General features: G+C 47.7%; 1 protein-coding gene and 2 pseudogenes across 1 annotated transcript; 2 read left to right on the forward strand and 1 right to left on the reverse strand.

The window, feature by feature from the left end:
• Positions 1-2,149: 2,149 nt before the first annotated feature.
• LOC139362134 (double homeobox protein 4C-like) lies at positions 2,150-3,271 on the reverse strand. Its single transcript, XM_071092645.1, has one exon. The coding sequence runs from the start codon at positions 3,269-3,271 to the stop codon at positions 2,150-2,152; it is 1,122 nt and encodes a 373-aa protein (XP_070948746.1).
• A 6,713-nt stretch (positions 3,272-9,984) lies between these two features.
• LOC139362135 (protein FRG2-like) lies at positions 9,985-17,953 on the forward strand (annotated as a pseudogene).
• Positions 17,882-19,202, forward strand: LOC105466509 (double homeobox protein 4-like protein 4; annotated as a pseudogene).
• The last annotated feature ends 209 nt before the right edge of the window (positions 19,203-19,411 follow it).

The raw sequence follows: 19,411 nt of genomic DNA on the forward strand, positions 1-19,411 counted from the left end.
ATGTGTGCTGGTCATGGAAAGTTGTGAGTTAGAGCCTCAGGTAAGTTTTTTTCATGTGAACATGCTGCTTCCAATTGTTGTTATGCCCAGAGCAGGCAATTAATAAATACCCTTGGAACTGAATGAGTGATTAACTGCAAATATCACAATACATCTTCTTAGTTGGCATGATAATTAGACATATTTAGTCCTTGCTGTGACCTAAGAAAGGAATTCTTTTCATTAAATGTTTAATATCTCACCCTGTTCATACAGCTGGAAATACTGATTCAGTTTGATGTGAATTCAGTCTTATAATAAAAGACCCATCATTATAAATAAAAGACCCATGCACTTATGCTTCCTATAGTATTGGAACTTCCAACTTGCAGGCAAAATAGATATGGTTCATATTCTAAAAAACCACAAGAAATCTCTCTTTATTCATAATAAACACAGAATTAGGTATTCTATTAAACTGAACAATAGAAATCACTGGGCATGACTGCATAAACTATATCACGAATTGTCGGAGTGTATGGAAAGGTCAGTGGGCCATTTCACTCCACGCTGTGCCAGGGGTCAAACAGGAGGGCTGACAATGACTCACTGCCTGGGTCACCCAGGGCATGTGGTGTTACCCCCAACGTCAAGCTTAACCCAAATCCGTAATCCATAAATCTAACCCTTAATCCCACACTGGCCAAATCACAACCCCAACCCCAACTCCAAGCCTAGAGTCAGCCATAACCTTAACCTCTAACAATAATCACTAACTCTTAAACCTAACCCCTAACCAAAACCATTCCCCATTGTTAACTTTAACCCTATACCCTACCCCTAACCCTAACCCTAACCTCAACCCCAACCCAAACCCTAAACCCTAACCCCAATTCTAACCCCAACTCCAACCGTAACCCTAATCCTTACCCCTAACCCTAACTTCAGCCTAACCCCAACCTCAACCCTAACCCTAGCCCCAACCCGAACCCAAACCCGAACCCTAACCTAACCCGAACCCTAACCTAACCCTAACCCTAACCCTAACCCTTCTGCGTGGAAGTGAACGCGATCCACACACCTGCGTGTGTGAGACTATCACGGCAACCGCGACACCCACGGGCACGGCCTCCTTCACGGAGAGAGGGCCCGGAAAGCTCAAGACTCTCATGGAGGTTCAATCCCACACTCCACTCCACCCTTCCGGGCTGGCTTCTCCTTGCTGAAGAGGCGTGCGAGGCCCAGGAGCGGCTTCCAGTCCCCGCAGAATTCCTGGAGAGGCCGAGAGAGCCAGCCCCCGAAGCCCGCCCCCCTCCCCCCCTCCCCCTCCCCCTCCCCCTCCCCCCCTCCCCCCCTCACCGTCCGCCCACCCCCTCCCCCTCCGGGGCTTCTCCGGCCCCACCCATACCCAGGCCACAGAGCCCTGGGCCCTGTGGTTCCCGGCTTCCGAGGGCGGGCTGACCCAGGGGTCCTCCCGCATTCCTGAAGGGGTGGAGCTTGGGGGCCTTTATAAGGGCCGCTGGCCGGCTGGGCCGGCCTCCTGGCTAGACCTGCGCGCCGTGCACAGGCCGACTGAGGGGCACGGGAGCCCGCCGGCCTCTCTCTGCCCGTGTCTGTCCGCGAAGTTCTGGCCAGGTCTCCCCGCGATGGCTCTCCCGACACCTGCCGACGGCGCCCTCCCAGAGGAAGCCCGAGGACGAGGACGGCGAAGGAGACTCGTTTGGACCCCGAGCCAGAGGGAGGCCCTGCGAGCCTGCTTTGAGCGGAACCCGTACCCGGGCATCGCCACCAGGGAAGAGCTGGCCCAGGCCATCGGCATTCCGGAGCCCAGGGTCCAGATTTGGTTTCAGAACGAGAGATCGCGCCAGCTGAGGCAGCACCGGCGGGAATCTCCGCCCTGGCCCGGGAAACGCGGCCCGCAAGAAGGCAGGCGAAAGCGGACCGCCGTCACCCGGTCCCAGACCGCCCTGCTCCTGCGAGCCTTCCAGCAGGATCGCTTTCCAGGCATCGCCACCAGGGAAGAACTGACCAGAGAGACGGGCCTCCCGGAGTCCCGCATTCAGATTTGGTTTCAGAACCGGAGGGCCAGGCACCCGGGCCAGGGTGGCAGGGCATCGGCGCACGCAGGCGGCCTGTGCAACGCGGCCCCCGGCGCGTGTCGCCCAGCTCCCTAGTCGGCCGCCTTCACCCACACCGGGGCGTGGGGAACGGGGCTTCCCGCACCCCACATGCCCTGCGCGCCCGGGGCTCTACCACAGCGGGCTTTCTTGAGCCAGGGAGCAGGGGCCGTCGCCCCGCTCCAGCCCAGCCAGGCTGCGCAGGCAGCAGGGATCTCCCAACCCTGGCCCCAGCCCCACCACGGACTCCCCTGGGACGTGGGAGGCGTAAGCACACCCTGGCCCGGCGGCTCAGCTCGAGCGGGCCCAGGCTGTCCCACCGAGCAAGGGCCCGGCAGGCTGTGGCGCTGCGGGCCCTGGTCCCCCGGGCTTTGGCTCGGGCGCGGAGGCCACCCCCGGGGAGTCTGAGGGTGGGAGAGCGCCCCTTCCGGAGGAGCCAGCGCGGCGTAGGCAAAATCCCAATCCCCGCGTGCCGGGGCAGGTTGGGGGATCCCTGCTGCCTGCGCAGCCTGGCTGGGCTGGAGCGGGGCGACAGCCCCTGCTCCCTGGCTCACGAAAGCCCCCTGTGGGAGAGCCCCGGGCGCGCAGGGCATGTGGGGTGCGCGAAGCCCCGTTCCCCACGCCCCGGTGTGGGTGAAGGCCACCGGCGAGGGAACGGGGGGACACCCCCCGGGGGCCGCGTTGCACAGGCCGCCTGCGTGCGCCGATGCCCTGCCACCCTGGCCCGGGTGCCTGGCCCTCCGGTTCTGAAACCAAATCTGAATCCGGGACTCCGGGAGGCCCGTCTCTCTGGCCAGTTCTTCCCGGGTGGCGATGCCTGGAAAGCGATCCTGCTGGAAGGCTCGCAGGAGCAGGGCGGTCTGGGACCGGGTGACGGCGGTCCACTTTCGCCTGCCTTCTTGCGGGCCGCGTTTCCCGGGCCAGGGCCGAGATTCCCGCCGGTGCTGCCTCAGCTGGCGCGATCTCTCGTTCTGAAACCAAATCTGGACCCCGGGCTCCGGAATGCCGATGGCCTGGGCCAGCTCTTCCCTGGTGGCGATTCCCGGGTACGGGTTCCGCTCAAAGCAGGCTCGCAGGGCCTCCCTCTGGCTCGGGGTCCAAACGAGTCTCCTTCGCCGTCCTCGTCCTCGGGCTTCCTCTGGGAGGGCGCCGTCGGCAGGTGTCGGGAGAGCCATCGCGGGGAGACCTGGCCAGAACTTCGCGGACAGACACGGGCAGAGAGAGGCCGGCGGGCTCCCGTGCCCCTCAGTCGGCCTGTGCACGGCGCGCAGGTCTAGCCAGGAGGCCGGCCCAGCCGGCCAGCGGCCCTTATAAAGGCCCCCAAGCTCCACCCCTTCAGGAATGCGGGAGGACCCCTGGGTCAGCCCGCCCTCGGAAGCCGGGAACCACAGGGCCCAGGGCTCTGTGGCCTGGGTATGGGTGGGGCCGGAGAAGCCCGGGAGGGGGGAGGGGGTGGGCGGACGGTGAGGGGGGAGGGGGGAGGGGGAGGGGGAGGGGGGAGGGGGGCGGGCTTCGGGGGCTGGCTCTCTCGGCCTCTCCAGGAATTCTGCGGGGACTGGAAGCCGCTCTTGGGCCTCGCACGCCTCTTCAGCAAGGAGAAGCCAGCCCGGAAGGGTGGAGTGGAGTGTGGGACTGAACCTCCATGAGAGTCTTGAGCTTTCCGGGCCCTCTCTCCGTGAAGGAGGCCGTGCCCGTGGGTGTCGCGGTTGCCGTGATGGTCTCACACACGCAGGTGTGTGGATCGCGTTCACTTCCACGCAGAACACCAGAGCGAAACCCAAGAGCAAAGCCGCATCCCGGGCCTCATGGCCTGAGGATGGATTCCTGCATCCTGCAACATGGGGGGAGTCTCCACTGTGGCTGCTCTGGAAAGTGGCAAGGAGAGCGATGACACCGAGCTGGCCTTCCTTGCTTCCCTGGAAGTTTCTGGGTCCCCGCAGAGCTCGGGAATCAAACAGTCGACATTGTCACGTTTATTTGCTTCCAGTTCCTGGACATTTTCTTAATTTCCTTTCAAATATATTAGGCATTCTGTGAATTCCTGTAACTTCTTGGTGATTTTAATTGTCTGCATTAAATGTTTAAAGTAAATTATTTTTCTGAAAAGCAGAAATATCCATAGTTGCATATATGATTGAAATATTTTACACAGATTTTCTATGGCATCTATCACCACCTCATGCGAAATTCCAAGTTTTTTCATTTGAAACACCCTTCCCATCAATAGACCATATTGTAATAATTTGTTGTACATGATTACTTGTATACCATTAGAAAATTAATTATATATTATGTACATATTTTTGAAATACTGCAATGCAATAAATATGATCAGAAGTATTGTTTTCTCTAACATAAACCTAATATGAGTAAAATTATTTACCTGAATTCAGATCTTTTGGCTTCAATTGCCATTCTGTCTCATTAGCACTTCCCCAATCCATAAAAGATATCAGTTGTATTTTTTAATTCATTATTTATTGAAATGGATTATTTTACGTTATAATGTTTTTATGGCAATTTAGGACATTTTCAATAAATATAGTGATCTTGAGGCCCTGGCTAAGTATTCCTTTTGTATTAGAAATCAGATTTTCCTGGCACAACTTCATTGCTTGCAATGGCATTTATAAAAAGTATGAATGCCAGCACACATTGTATTTCGATACTGTACTCAGTTGTTCATGCATAAACATTTAATTAGCTATGAAACCAAGTACAAATGCTGAATGTATAGGACATATCAACAAAGTCAGATTCATCACAGTAGAAAACAATAAAAGACTAATTTTCTATGACATGTCACCTGTTCATTAGTTCTTTAATATGATTTAGGCTATTACAGGAAAATGTATGCATCACTATCCATGTTTTCTCAACTTTTTTAAATCTAGGTCCTGAAGGGCATAAAAATAATGTGTACTATCAAATTTATTTTTATAGACTTTTTTTTTTTTTTTTTTTTTGAGGCGGAGTCTCGCTCTGTCGCCCAGGCTGGAGTGCAGTGGCATGATCTCTGCTCACTGCAAGCTCCACCTGCCGGGATCACGCTATTCTCCTTCCTCAGCCTCCTGAGTAGCTGGGACTACAGGCGCCTGCCACTATGCCCGGCTAATTTTTTGTATTTTTAGTAGAGACGGGATTTCACCGTGTTAGCCAGGATGGTCTCGATCTCCTGACCTCGTGATCCGCCCGCCTTGGCCTCCCAAAGTGCTGGGATTACAGGCGTGAGCCACCGCACCCGGCTTTTATAGACTTTCAACGTTTCTTTTGCTGTATTTTCTGTGCATCTTGGTATGAATATATGGAGACAAGGACAAATGTACATTTAAGTGGCTATATGAATTTTGCTTATATGGCTAATTGCTTATATGGATGTTGTAAATGACAAGATAAAATAGTAAAGTTTGATAAACTTATCTGTGCCCTATTTAGTTCACTTACTGTATAACTTAATTCAGTCACTAATAAGTTTAAAAAGTGTTTTTTAAAAGCTGCAAACCACTCTTTATTACACATTTCTGAATCAGGAAGGGGTAAACTGTGACACAGTTTTCTTGTGCCACTGACTTTTTTGGGGAGAAACGTTCTGCAATAAAATAAGTTTCCAAACTCCATTTTTAAAAAAACTTGAGTTTTTTTCTATGATTAACCTTCACTTTCAGTCCCTTTTACCCAAGGAGTGGTTCCTAGGTCATCTTTTGGAAGTTTAGTTTCTGGAAAGTTTTCAGCAAACCTCTCCTGTGCTTTTCCCATTTGTTGTTCCTGTTCTTGTTTTGGAGAAGGTGAGTCTCTTTAATTCAGGGTGGTTTGTCTGTCTCCAATCTGCATGTGTTTGCCGAAGCTGAAGCTGTATCGGAGTTTTTATTCTCCCACCATCGTTCCCTAGGCCTTCTCCTGTTTTCAACACATCTTTTTCAACGTCTTCTGATTTTTGTCGCTACCAGTAATTTCAGAATGAACAGATGCAGGAGCATCATCTCTTTGGAAATTTCCTTCAATTCCAATCTGCTCCTATGTTTTCCAGCTCTATCTTTATATTTTAGATTCTCCAATATCTTATTTTTATAGTCTGTATTCTGTAACCCATATTTTACTCATATATTTTAAAAATCCTTTTCTTCTTTACAACTCAATTCCTTCTTAGTTAATGTTGGACCAACAAATGATTCATCTTTCTCATCAAGGAAAAGGTGAGCTCTAACCTGCCCTGGTTCACATCTGACACAGCTATCACTGCCAGGGTGCATGTCATAAGATAAGGAGTTTTGATATCCTGATCTTGCTGATTTGACAGTTCAGTCACTCACTTTATTTGGAAGACTAACATCATTAGAGTAGGTCTGACAATAATAATCTGAGATTGACCAAGGAGCAGGGTTCTCTGTGAGTACTTCTACATCAGACTTTCATTACCTCCATTTCTCCCACAGCGGAGTGTGTTTCTGAGTTCTTCCAGCTGCGTGCGTAGCTCCTGGCGGTGGCTCGTGCAGCTCTGAGCAGCCGTCCTGTGCGAGGCCAGCTTCTCCCGTTCCCGCACCTGCCGCCGGCAGCTCCGCGTTCGCGTTCCAGCTTCTCCGCCTGCCGCCTCTGTTGGGCCCGCTCGGGCTCGGGGAAGAGGAGGGGCGACCACAGCGAAGGCGACGGCGGCGAGGACGGCCCGAGACCGTGAGGTCGGTCGCGAGGCGGCTGCGGCCGCGGAGGGGCTGCGCGGGGCAGAAGCGGAGGCCGGCGGAGCCAGAGCCACAAGGGCGCGCGGGCAGCCACAGGCAGCCTCCCGGGGCCAGGAGGCCCCGAAGCGCGGAGCCTAACGGGGCTGCGGCAACGAGCAAGGGGACGGCGATGGCCCTGCCCGATCTGCGCGACCTGGAATCCCGGGAACGATGGTTCCTTCCCCAGCCACGGGGACCGCGGGAGGAGCCTCGAAGTCCAGGGACCAGAAGCGCTCCGGCCGTTCCCGAGTGGAGCTGGAAACTATGGCCAAGAGTGTTTTATATCGAGTTTCCATGTGGCTAGCTATGACCTGCTGGTTACTCGTATTTTTTTCTCCATTTGTTGAGCTATTATTGACAAATTGAAAAGTGAATTTTTTACGGTGTACAACAGTGTTTTGAGATGTGTATACGTCTTTAAATTATCTCAGTTAAGCTAGTTAACATATCTATCCCCTCACATAGTTAATACATTTCTGTGCGTGTGGTGAGAGCACCTGAGATCTACTTTTGTAACAAATTTCAAGTACACAGTATTATTAACTATAGTCACCAATCTGTACATGAGGTCCCCAGCAGTTACTCACCTTATAACTGACGGTGTGCTCCCTTCCATGGTTATCTCCCCACTTTCCCCACTTCCTAGCTCATGGGAACCACCATTCTACTCTGTTTCCATGGCTTTTCTTTTTTTACTTTTTTAGATTTTACATACAAACGAGATCATGCAGTAGTCCTTCTGAATTCAGCTTATTTCACTTAGCATAATGTCTTCAAGATTTATCAGTATTGTAAATGAAAGAATTTCATTTTTTATTAAAGCTGAAATTATATATCTCTCAGTTAATCTATTTATCTGTATCAGAGGAGTGCAGATACCCTTGACGATACTGATTTTATGTCCTTTGGCTACATACTCCCAATTGGGATTATGGTAGTTCTAGCTTAAAAACGTAAGGAACCTCCATACTGTTTTTCGTAATAGCTGCACCATTTGACATCCTCAGCAACAGTGTACACAAGTATCCTCTTTTTTCTGCACCCTAACTCCTTTTATCTTTTGACTTTTTGATAATAGGTATCCAAACACCACGGTAAGGTGATACCTCATTGTGATTTTGATTTTAATTACTCTGATCATTAGTGATGTTGAGCATTTTTTTATATACCTGTTGGCCATTTGTATATCTTTGGAAAAATTGCTATGTATATATTTTGCCCAATTATTAATCAGGAAATTGTTTTTAATTCTGCTGTGGGTTCTTCTTTTTAATTAATTAGTATGATATATATTTTGGATAGTAACATATTATCCTACATATGGTTTACAAATATTTTCTTCCATTCCATATAATGCCTTTATATTTTGTTGATTGTTTCCTTTATTGTGCAGCAACTTTTTACTTTGACATAGTTCCACTTGTTCATGTTTGCATTTGTTGACTGTGTTCTTGGGGTGTCAAATCCAAAGCATTATTGCCATGACCAGTGTCAAGGAGGTTTTTCCCCATGTTTTTTTAGAGGATTCATGATTTCAATTCTTATGTTTGAGTCTTTATTTCATTTCAAATTCATTTTGTGATGGTATGAGAGAAAGTTTTACTTTTTGTCTGTGCATATCTAGTTTTTCCTACACCACTCCTTGGTGTGTTTATCCTTTCTCCATTCTGTGGGATTGGTTGACTGTATATTTTTTAGTTTATTTCTGCACCCTCTATTCTGTTCTAGTGGTTTTTATGTAGGTACTATACTACTTTGATGACTATAGCTTTGTTATATAGTTTGAAATCAGGAAGTGTGAGGCTTCCAGCCGTTTTGTTCTCAGTAGTTGGCTATTTGAGGTCTTTTGTGGTTCCATACTAATTTTAAAATTGTTGTTCTGCATTTTTAGTAAAATGGCATTAACATTTGGATAGAAATTTAACTGGATCATTTTGTGTAGTATGGATATTTTAACAATATTAATTTTTAGAATCCATGAACATGGGATATATTTTCCATTTTGTATTCTTCACTTTCTTTCCTCAACATTTTATAGTTTTCAGTATGCAGATCTTTCATATTCTTCGTTAAACTCATTCCTAAGTATTCCATTCTATTTGATAATATTGTAAATGGAATTATCTTTATTCTTTTTTCAGATATTTTGCTGTTACTGTAAAAAAAATGCAACTGATGTTCATATGTTAATATTGTATCCTGGAAATTTACTGAATTCGTAGGTTAGTTATAATATATATATATATTTTCCTGGTAAAATGGTGGGTATTCAGAACTCTGGTTAAACTTTAAACTGACAGTTGCTATTATCGTTTCAAAATTATTTAAAATATGACCAGATGGATTCCTGCTTTCCTGAATTCAATGGAATTCAAATCTTCCCATTTAAAATAATCTTGTGTGGCTGACCCGGGGATTGGGGACACCCCGTGAGAGCTGGGAGATTTGGGGGGGGTGGGAGGGAGAAGCGGTCAGAGAGGGGGCTGAGCTGGGGAAGCAGAGAGGGGCTCCGGGGACAGCAGGGAGGAGAGGGGGTCGTGTTGGAGACCCAGTGGGGAGATAGATGGGCCAGTAAAGGAGGAAGGGTGAGAGTGGGCAACAGGAAGGTTTCCCGGCACTGCAGGAACTTTGCTGAAACTGCGGGCCCCAGGGAACAGTGCGGGAAGGGCAGAGGGAGTGGAGAGGACCCGGCAGACCCCAAGGACAGTGTGGAGAAAGGGACGTTTCCCGGTTCCTTCGCCTCTGCCCAGCGTTCCTCGGGCATGGCGCCCCCAGGGGCAGGGCAGGGGAGGAGGTGGCTCCCGGCGGCTGGGAGAACTAAGGGGCGCACACGCGCTTCGCAGGGCCGGGGTGACAGGGGGAGCCTGAGACGGCTGCGGACCTCCCTGGCCCAGTGGGTGGGCGCGGGGGCGCCGGCAGGGCCTGCAGGGGGCCCTGGAGGAACCTGCAAGCACCCGCCCGTGCAGCGGGCCTTCCGGGAGACTAGTGTGGACACGCCCTGGACACGCCCTTCCCAGCTGGGACATGTGTGAGGCTGGAATTTAAGCTCCGGCAGACAGAGAAGTGGCCGGAGGCAGGACTGGAAGAAACCCAAGTGCAAAGTCCAGCCCAAGGGCAGGAAGCAGAAATGCCTGACCTGCGTCAAACTGCGCTGTGAGGATAAGGTTCTGGGCAGGATGGTTCACTGCCCTGCAGAGACGCAGACTCGGCGGGAGCCTGAGGAGCAGCACGAGGCCAGGTGCAGCAGGTCGGAGCCGGCGCTGAGCACCCCACGACTGCTGCTTCCGGCGCAGTTCGCCTCCTCCAAGGCCCGGCCCCCAGCGGAGCGCAGCACGGAATCGCATGGCGCCCCCTGGAGCACTGGCGGGGTTACCAGTGGAAGAGCCCACCTCCCAGGGGGAGGACCCCAGTATATCCCTGGATAATAAAACTGTTCACTCCCCGACAAAAATAATAATTTTGTCTGGTCTTTGAAAATGTGTATCCTCTGTCTACTGGTCAAAATGCTGCCCATTTATCTATATGGGTAATTAAACTTTTTCATGAAGTTATTTAACATTCTTTTTTATTATGAAACAAAACAGTAAATTTGTTAATGGTTTTAATATCATCTAATATGATTGAAAATATGTCAATTTGTCGTTGCCAATGAATCTTTGTGTTATTTATTTTACTCTGTTAGATATTGTGTCTGTAAATGTCTAAGTGGCTTAGAATCTAGCCTAACATATTGTATGTGCTAAGTACTAATTCATCAAATTATCTTTCTATATCATTCTTAAAATACTATTTTTTATTTTTATTAAAAATTTTTTTTGCCTAATCTAATTATCTATGAACATTATGAGGTCTATTCAGTTTGCCCTCTTGATAAAAGCCGGCAAAGTTTATTTATTTTTTTTTTTGAGACGCAGTCTCCTTCTGTTCCCCAGGCTACAGTGCAGTGACACAATCTCGGCTCACCACGATCTCCGCTTCCAGGGTTCAAGTGATTCTCCTGCCTCAGCCTCCCGAGTAGCTGGGACTACAGGCGGAACTACAGGCCTGCTCCACCATGCCCAGCTAATTTTTGTATTTTCAGTAGAGACAGGGTTTCACTATATTGGCCAGGCTGGTCTTGAAGTCCTGACCACGTGATCCGCCCGCCTCAGCCTCCCAAAGTGCTGGGATTATAGGCTTGAGTCACAGAGCCAGGCCTTTTTTATCTCTTTATTAATACGTTAGAGAGTATTAATGCAGTTCCCTCACAGAAGCATGTTGCATAGTGATGAAGTATGGGCTTCTGGTGTGACAATCATCTGAATGCTGTTTATTGTCCCTATTATTTTCTCATTCCTAAACCCTGTGCCAACCTCCCATCTTTCTGAGTCTCCAGTATCTATTTTTCCAGTCTCTATATCCAAGTGTATGGGTAACTGAGTTCCCACTTACAAGTGAGAAAATGCAGAATTTGATTTTCTGTTTCTGAGTTTTTTCACTTACAATAATGACCTCCAGTTTTATGCATGTTGTTGCAAAATACATGATTTTATTCTTCATGGCTGAGTAGCATTCCATGGTATAAATGTATAGCACATTTTCCTTATTTGATTATTGATTGATAAATTTAAATTGATTTCATATATTGGCAATTGTGAATAGTGCTGCAATAAACATGTGAGCGTGAGTATTTTCTTTATGCAATAAATTATTTTCCTTTGGGTAGATACCAAGTAGTGGGAGTGCTGAATCAAATGGAAGCTCTATTTTGGTCTTTTTTGAAATCTCCATACTGTTTTCCATAGAGGTTGTAGAAAGTTACATTTCCACAAACAATGTATAAGTGTTTTCTTTTCTCAGTATCCTTGCTGATAGCTCATTTTTCTGATTTTTAGTAATAGCCATTCTGCATGGTGTAAGTTGGTATCTCATTGTGGTTTTTAATTGGCATTTCTCTGATCATTGGCAATGCTGAGCATCTTTTACATGCTTGTTGACCATCATTGTCTTTTTTTTTTAAAAAATGTTCATACTCTTTACTTGCTCTTTAATGGTTACTTGTTTTATTTTTGTTGAGCTGTTTGAGTTCCTCGTATATTCTGGAGATTAGATCTTTGTTACGTGCAAAACTTGTAAACATTTATCTCATCCCATAGGTTTTCTGTTCACTGTGTTAATTAGAAAGCTCATTTTCAGGAGCTTTTTAGTTTCATTGAGTTCCTTTTGTCTATTTTTGTTATGGTTACATCTGCTTTGAGATCTTAGTCATAAATTCTTTGTCCAAGTCAATATTCAGAAGAGTTTATTCGAGAGTTTCTTCTAGCATTTTAATGGTTTTAGGTCTTACATTTTAGTCTTTTAATCCATATTGAGTTGATTTTTATATATGGTGGGACATAGGGATGCCATTCCATACTTCTGCATATGGCAATATAATTTTTCCAGCACACTTTGTTGAATAGGACGTCACTTCTCCAGTGAATGTTTTTGTTGACTTTGTAAAAGATCAGTTGTTTGTAGGTATGTGGCTTTATTTCTAGGTTCTCTATTCTGTAACATTGATGTATGTGTCATTTTATATCAGTACTGTGCTGCTCTGGTTACTAAAGCCTTCTAGTATAATTTTAAGTCAGATAACGTAATATCTCCAGCTTTATTCTCTTTGCTTAGATTTGCTTTGGCTATTCAGGCTCTTTTTGTGGTTCCATGTGAATTTTAGAATTTTTTCTCTAATTTTATAAAAAATAACATTGGCATTTTGGTAGGAATTGCATTTAATATGTAGATTGCTTTGGGCAGTAGAGTCATTTTAATGATCACAATTCTTCCAATCCATGAGCATGGGATGTTTTTCTCATTTGTGTCAGGTACAATTTCTTTCATCAGTGTTTTGTAGTTTTCCTTGTAGGGACCTTTCATCTCTTTGACTAATTGTATTTCTAAGCATTTTACCTTTTTACCTTTTTTGTAGCTATTGTAAAAGGAAGAGACTTTTTAATTCAGTTCTCAGCTTGATCATCATTAGTGTATAAAAATGCTACTAATTTTTGTGCATTGATTTTTGCATCCTGAAACATTACATTTATTTATCAAAGTAAGAGGTTTTTTGGTGGTTTTTAGGTTTTTTTGTATATTATGGTATTATGTAAGCATCAAAGAGGGACAATTTGACTTTCTCATTACAACCACGTAGATGCTCCCACCAAGACCAACAGACAGAGTCTCTGGGGAGGGCACAGGTGATGGTATTTCTTTAAGCTGGCCATGTCATTATGGCTGGAAGCCTGGGCTGACAGCCACTTAGCTAAGCATTGCCTCTCAAGTTTTTAAGTTCCTTCCTTCCTTCCTTTCTTTCTTTTCTCTTTCTTTCTTTCGACAGTTTTCACTCATTGTCCAGGCAGGAGTGCCATGGCGCCATCTTGGCTCACTGCAACCTCCGTCTCCCAGGTTTGAGTGTTTCTCCAGTCTCAGCCACCTGAGTAGCTAGGATTACAGGCACCAGTCACCACACCTGGCTAATTTTTGTATGTTTTAGTGGAGACATGGTTTGGCCATGTTGCCCAGGCTAGTCTTGAACTCCTGACATCAGGTGATCTGCCCACTTCAGCCTCCCAAAGTGTTAGGATTACAGGAGTGAGCCACCACGCTCGGCTGCCTCTCAAGTTTCAATGTGTCTATGAATTATTTCTGATTCCAGGCCTCTCTCTTAGTGATGTGATTCTGCCCAGCTGCCTCTCAAGTTTCAATGTGCATATGAATCATTTCCCATTCCAGGCCTCTCTTTTACTAACGTGATTCTTCAGGTTTGGAAGGGGTCCATGAATTGGCTTCTTTAAAAAGTCTCCTCTTAATGCTGATGTTTCTTCCACTACATCCAATATAGTAGCACTCAGCTAGAGAAAGTAGGCACAGCACAGAGCTCCTGACACCCAACACTCTTACCACAACACAAATACTTTTGGCCCAAAGTGGAAACCACCAATCACCATTTCCAAACATGTCATTTTCTGCTGGCTCTTTACAGTTTAGAAAGCCTAGAGAAGGCGTCAATGTTTGAGTAAGTCTGCATTTGGAAAACACATACACCTGAGTTAATACAATGTTTATTGAGCACATACCATGTGTTCAGAAGTCTGTCACTGAGCACTGTTCAGGAAACATTGCATGATGTGAGTTAATCCTCAGCACCCTGGGAGTTGGGTGCTAAGTTTTCTGTAATTTTCAGGATTTAAATGAAGGGCCTAGCATTTCTATTTTTTCTTCCATTTTAAAAATTATTTACCTGAAAAATAAAATGTGCAGAATAAAAGCTATATCGACAGATGAGAGGGATAGAGAAAAAAGAGTGAACTGTTCAGAGAGATGTTTTATATTTATATTTACTTTCTTGTGCCTTGTGGAGCAGCCACTGGATTTGCAGGAATGGAAAACAAGTTGCTAGGTGGGATGTCTCTAGAAGGTTTCCTTATGTTGGGTAGGCTGTCCTCGAACTCCTGACCTAAGGTGATCCACCCGCCTTGGCCTCGCAAAGTGCTGGGATTACAGTTGTGAGCCGCCATGCCTGGCCAGGCCTGAGTTTTGCCTGAGCATGTCTCTTTCTAAGAAAGTACAGCATATGGCAGTTACAAGGTCTCTTTTATCTAAAATAAATAGAATTTAATAAATAAAAATTTAAAAATTTTAATTGAGATTAAAGGACAAATCAAAACATGTATGTAATGTGTTGTCTGTAGAAGTATATTTTAACAATGACATAAATTATTAATAGCCAATAAATGTTATAATAATTTATTAACTAAAACGAACAAAATTCCTATTATGATATCTATGAAAATACTTTCTTAGAGTAAAATATTCTCATATCTTGAGAGGGCACTGGTTAAAAACAGCAAAGATTTGCATGTCGATGTCTTATCAAGTAAGTAGCAGACCCCTCTTCACACCTTTACAGAGTCATCCAAAAAGCAGTAATTTACACAAGAGCAGACAATTTTCCTAGCTTTCTATTGAGGTTATATGTTAATGTTGTTACAGAATTTAACTCAATTTTCTTATAAAATTACCTGACCAAATTTTATATAATATTATGATATCACAATATATCAAAATTTTTTTAGATGTCAAATAAATTTTATATATCATAATATTATAATACATAACGATATTATGATAAGTTCCATTTAGATTTAGATGATTTCACTAGGCAGTGTCTATCGACCACTAATTTTTTTTTTGGTTCCACTATTTGCACAGACAGCACAGCTGGGAAAACACAGACTCACCCAACACAGTCTCTTCCCTGGTTCTTTCTCCTCCTCAGGGAATCAGCTCATCAGTCAATCAAGTCATCTGGGACTGGAGGCTGAGTACTCCCTAACACAGAAGGTCTCATTCCTGCATGCTTTCCTCAGCAGATGGGGAGACAAGAAGGTCCTTTCAGGAAACACTTGCTGGCACATGAACTAACCCTTCTGTAGTCTGAGGGTTCTGACCAGCAGAGACAGACTCCACCGCAGTAGGAAGGGAAGAGGCTGCTGTTCTGAACCTGGAGCTCCCCCACACCTTGTCCCATCTCACTGAGGCAATTTTGAGAGGCCGCCCTGGAATATGTCTTGATGATGGATGTTGAGAAACAACGTGGGTTTGATGGGATTCAGGTGGTGTATGCTGTGTAACGACAGGAGCTGAATGCTCAGAATAAATTCCACAGAACACAAATTCCACAGAACACAATGGCGCTTCCAGGATGACTGAGGAAGGGTGAGAAAGGGGGAAAGGTTTTCTACCTAGACTTTTTGCTACCTCAGTAATCAGGGGCTGATTAGGTTAGCACTGGCTCAACCTAATCAATTCAATTTTATTGCATTTGGTCTAATTATCTTCCCCATTTTTAAGATAGGAAGGGCCATTTCATTTGGTATTTTTTTCTCTGCATTTTTATTTCATCATATATATGTGGATCTAATACAATCAACCGTAATTTGACATTTGTTGTTTCTAAGCATTTAAGAAATTATAATATCTATGCATACACTGTTAACACTATGTATAATAAATTCTCTTTCTGTGCAAAATATATAACATATGTCAATGTAGGTATGTTTAATTGTGCATCTTGAAAGGTGAACAGGATCATAAATACTTTCAGGAACTGGGACAGAAATGGGAAGAAATGATTCCCCGATCTTCTGATCCCTGTGCTCCTGGTTCTTTGTTTTCTTGACACTATGACAGAATCCTGAAACTGTCTCCCCTTAACTGTGTCTAGGTCTTCAGTAGACTACAGCAAAAAACTTTTTATTGAGGCGCTAAGAAGCGGCAGGAAGGAGAAAACTGCTCAGTCAATAAGAGTCAGCCACGCCCAGCCAAGGGACATATAAAGGCAGGTCCAGCAGAACAACCCACAGTCCGTCTTTGGGCATGTAAGAACAGCCTCCTTTTACTTGAGCCTCAACATGGGAAATGAACACCCTGATCTCCACTCCTCCTCCATCCAACGCCCCACTGACCAGCCCCCTTCCCCACAGGTCTTTACAGAAAAGGGCTCAGATGAGAAGAAACCATTCAAAGGAAAAGGCAAGATGGCTTCTTCCCATTCCAGTGAGAAGCACATACAAAGGTAAGGCCTCGGGCTGCTCCCATGGAGGCTGGAAGGAGGGTTGGAATCAGGGATACTGAGCCATGTGTCTTTAGTAGGGTTTTATTTTGAGATTTGGGGATGGGAAAGGGCTTAGCGCCCTCAGGGGACTTTGAGAAATGTGTTCACTCGTGACGCTGGCAGAAGAGCTTCACATGAAAGACTGATCTGCAAAAACGCATCAGGGATAGACTATGGGACTCTGCCTAGGGAGAATTGAGTCACCTAAACTTCCTTTTACAGCAGGATTGGAGCCCAATCCAAACAAGGAGGAGAATTCTGAGGAAACCAACCTCAAGGCTGGGAACAGCACTGCTGGATCCAGTAAGATTTGACTCTTTCCAGGCGAGAAGGGACAGGGCAGCAACACAGGCTCCCCTGGCAAGGAAACCCGGAGCTCCTTGGCAGCCAGGGCCGTATAGATCCTGGACACTGGAGAACAGAAAAGAGCTGGGGTTTGGTGGCAACCTGAGCTCCTGTGTGTCCAGGATGGACTAGGAATTTCAGGGTGTTCAGTTGGAGGCACTTTCTCAAACTCTCATTGTATTCACAGAACCAGAGTCCAACTCATATCGGGAAAACCGCAGGAAAAGAAAAATCAGTTCCAAGGACAGCTGCCAAGACAGAGCAGGTAGAATCTTGGTGTTTTTTCTTGTTGGTGGTATTGGTGGTTTTTTTGTTTTTTATTTGCCCCAAAAGGCAAATTATCAGGAAACTTTCATATGAGACTTGAGCAGAAAGGCAGTTACTGACAAGTAAATTTTTGAGATCTTAGCACTCTGAGAATATTTGGGGACTCACAAGGGGTTCAGCCTCACTTCATTCCAGTGCTGAGATGGTCAGGAAGGAGTGGGAGAGACAAGTGGGGTTCACCTGGGTGCACAGGAGGTTCTGGAAATGAGGGTCTGTGGGGACTGCTCTGGCGAGTCTCTCACAAGCTTTCTCTGTAGGAAACTGTCCAGAAGAGGAGTGCAGCTTGATGTTGGAAAAAAAAAAAAAAATCAAGATCCTCCCACTGCTGTGCACAACAGTGAAATCCAGGAGACCTGTGATGCCCACCACAGGGGACATTCCAGGGCTTGCACAGCAAGCGGCACAGGTCTCGGGCCCTAGGAGTCCAAACACCATCACATCGAAAAAGCTTGATGACCTCTGTGCCAGCTATGTCTGAGGCTATTTATCAAGACCTAGCCCAGGTGCAGGCCCAGCAGATCAGTTCTCCACTAACCTGGGAGCAGCTGACACTGCTCATCCGGGGCCTCTGTGTGCCCAGGTGCAGACCTTGTATTCCACGGCCACCCAGGCAGCTTATGTCTTCCCTGCTGAGGGCTGGCTTGTCCCAGCCACATTGCCTGGTCCTGGGGATTCAGCCCTGGACAGAGAAGCCCATCCCTTCCCTGGGCAGGAGATAACTGAGCCTCTCAGTGGATCAGATGAGGCTGAGCTGAATACCCTGATCCTGTTCAGCAGAGGATGCAGCTCTGGGAATGACAACAAGGATCTGCTACTTCTCAGATTCTTCCACATGACCAGCACTGACAACTGTCCGCGAAATTCCGGCCAGGTCTCCCCTCCATGGCTCTCCCGACACCTTCCGACAGCACCCTTCCCGCGGAAGCCCGAGGACGAGGACGGCGAAGGAGACTCGTTTGGACCCCGAGCCAAAGGGAGGCCCTGCGAGCCTGCTTTGAGCGGAACCAGTACCCGGGCATCGCCACCAGAGAACAGCTGGCCCAGGCCATCGGCATTCCAGAGCCCAGGGTCCAGATCTGGTTTCAGAATGAGAGATCACGCCAGCTGAGGCAGCACCTGCGGGAATCTCGGCCCTGGCCCGGGAAACGCGGCCAGCAAGAAGGCAGGCGAAAGCGGACCGCCGTCACCCGGTCCCAGACTACCCTGCTCCTCAGAGCCTTCCGGCAGGATCGCTTTCCAGGCATCGCCACCAGGGAAGAACTGGCCAGAGAGACGGGCCTCCCGGAGTCCCGCATTCAGATTTGGTTTCAGAACCGGAGGGCCAGGCATCTGGGCCAGGGTAGCAGGGCACCGGCGCACGCAGGCGGCCTGTGCAAGGCGGCCCCCGGGGGGTGTCCCCCCGTTCCCTCGTCAGTAGCCTTCACCCACCTCGGGGCGTGGGGAACGGGGCTTCCCGCACTCCACATGCCCTGCGCGCCTGGGGCTCAGGGGACAGGGGCCCCTGCTCCAGCCCAGCCAGGCTGCGCAGGCAGCAGGAATCTCTGCACCTGCCCCTGCACTCGGGGCTTTGTGTTGGGTGCCCTGGCTCCTCTGGAAGTGGGACTGTCCCACCCTCCGGCTCCTCGGTGGCCTCTGCACCGCAACAAATGCCAGAAAGACCAGGACCCGCAGCGCGGTGGCCTGCTGGGTGCGTGCTCGGTGGGACAGCCTGGGCCCGCTCGAGCTGAGTCACAGGACCAAGGTGTGCTTGAGCCACCCACGTCCCAGGGGAGTCGCTGGTGGGGCTGGAGCCCCAGGTCGCTGCAGGGCAGCTCCACCTCCTGAGCCCCAGACCCCGGACGCCTCCGCGTGTCAGGCACAGATGCAAGCCATCCAGGCGCCCTCCCAACCGCTCCAAAAGCTTCAGCGCTAGTCTGCACTCCCCTCCAGCCTGTTAGATGAGCTCCTGTCGCAGAGTTTCAGCAAAATGCACAACCTTTCCTAGATCCGGCGCCACTGGGGGAGCTGAAGGACGTGGAAGAGCCCGCTCCGCTGGAATCACTCCTCAACCAGGAGGCACACCGGGCTCTGCTGGAGGAGCTTTAGGACGCGGGGTTGGGAGGGGGTGGGGGCAGGGCGGCGGCCTCTCCTTCGTGGTGAACCTCTGGCTGGGTATGGAGAGGCGTCTCTTTCCTTCCAGCTGACCTGTCTAGGATCCTTGAGTTCCAGGTCCGGTGAGAGACTCCACACAGTGGAGGGCTGTCATTCTTCCCTGAGCATCCCGGGGATCCCAGAGCCCACCAGGTACCGGGAAG

This window comes from Macaca nemestrina, chromosome 3, assembly GCF_043159975.1.
Source record: "Macaca nemestrina isolate mMacNem1 chromosome 3, mMacNem.hap1, whole genome shotgun sequence".
NCBI classification, from domain to species: Eukaryota; Metazoa; Chordata; class Mammalia; order Primates; family Cercopithecidae; genus Macaca; species Macaca nemestrina.

Bases quoted from the DNA above. Each gene is read 5' to 3' on its own strand.
- LOC139362134 (XM_071092645.1), bottom strand. From the start codon at position 3,271: ATGGCTCTCCCGACACCTGCCGACGGCGCCCTCCCAGAGGAAGCCCGA.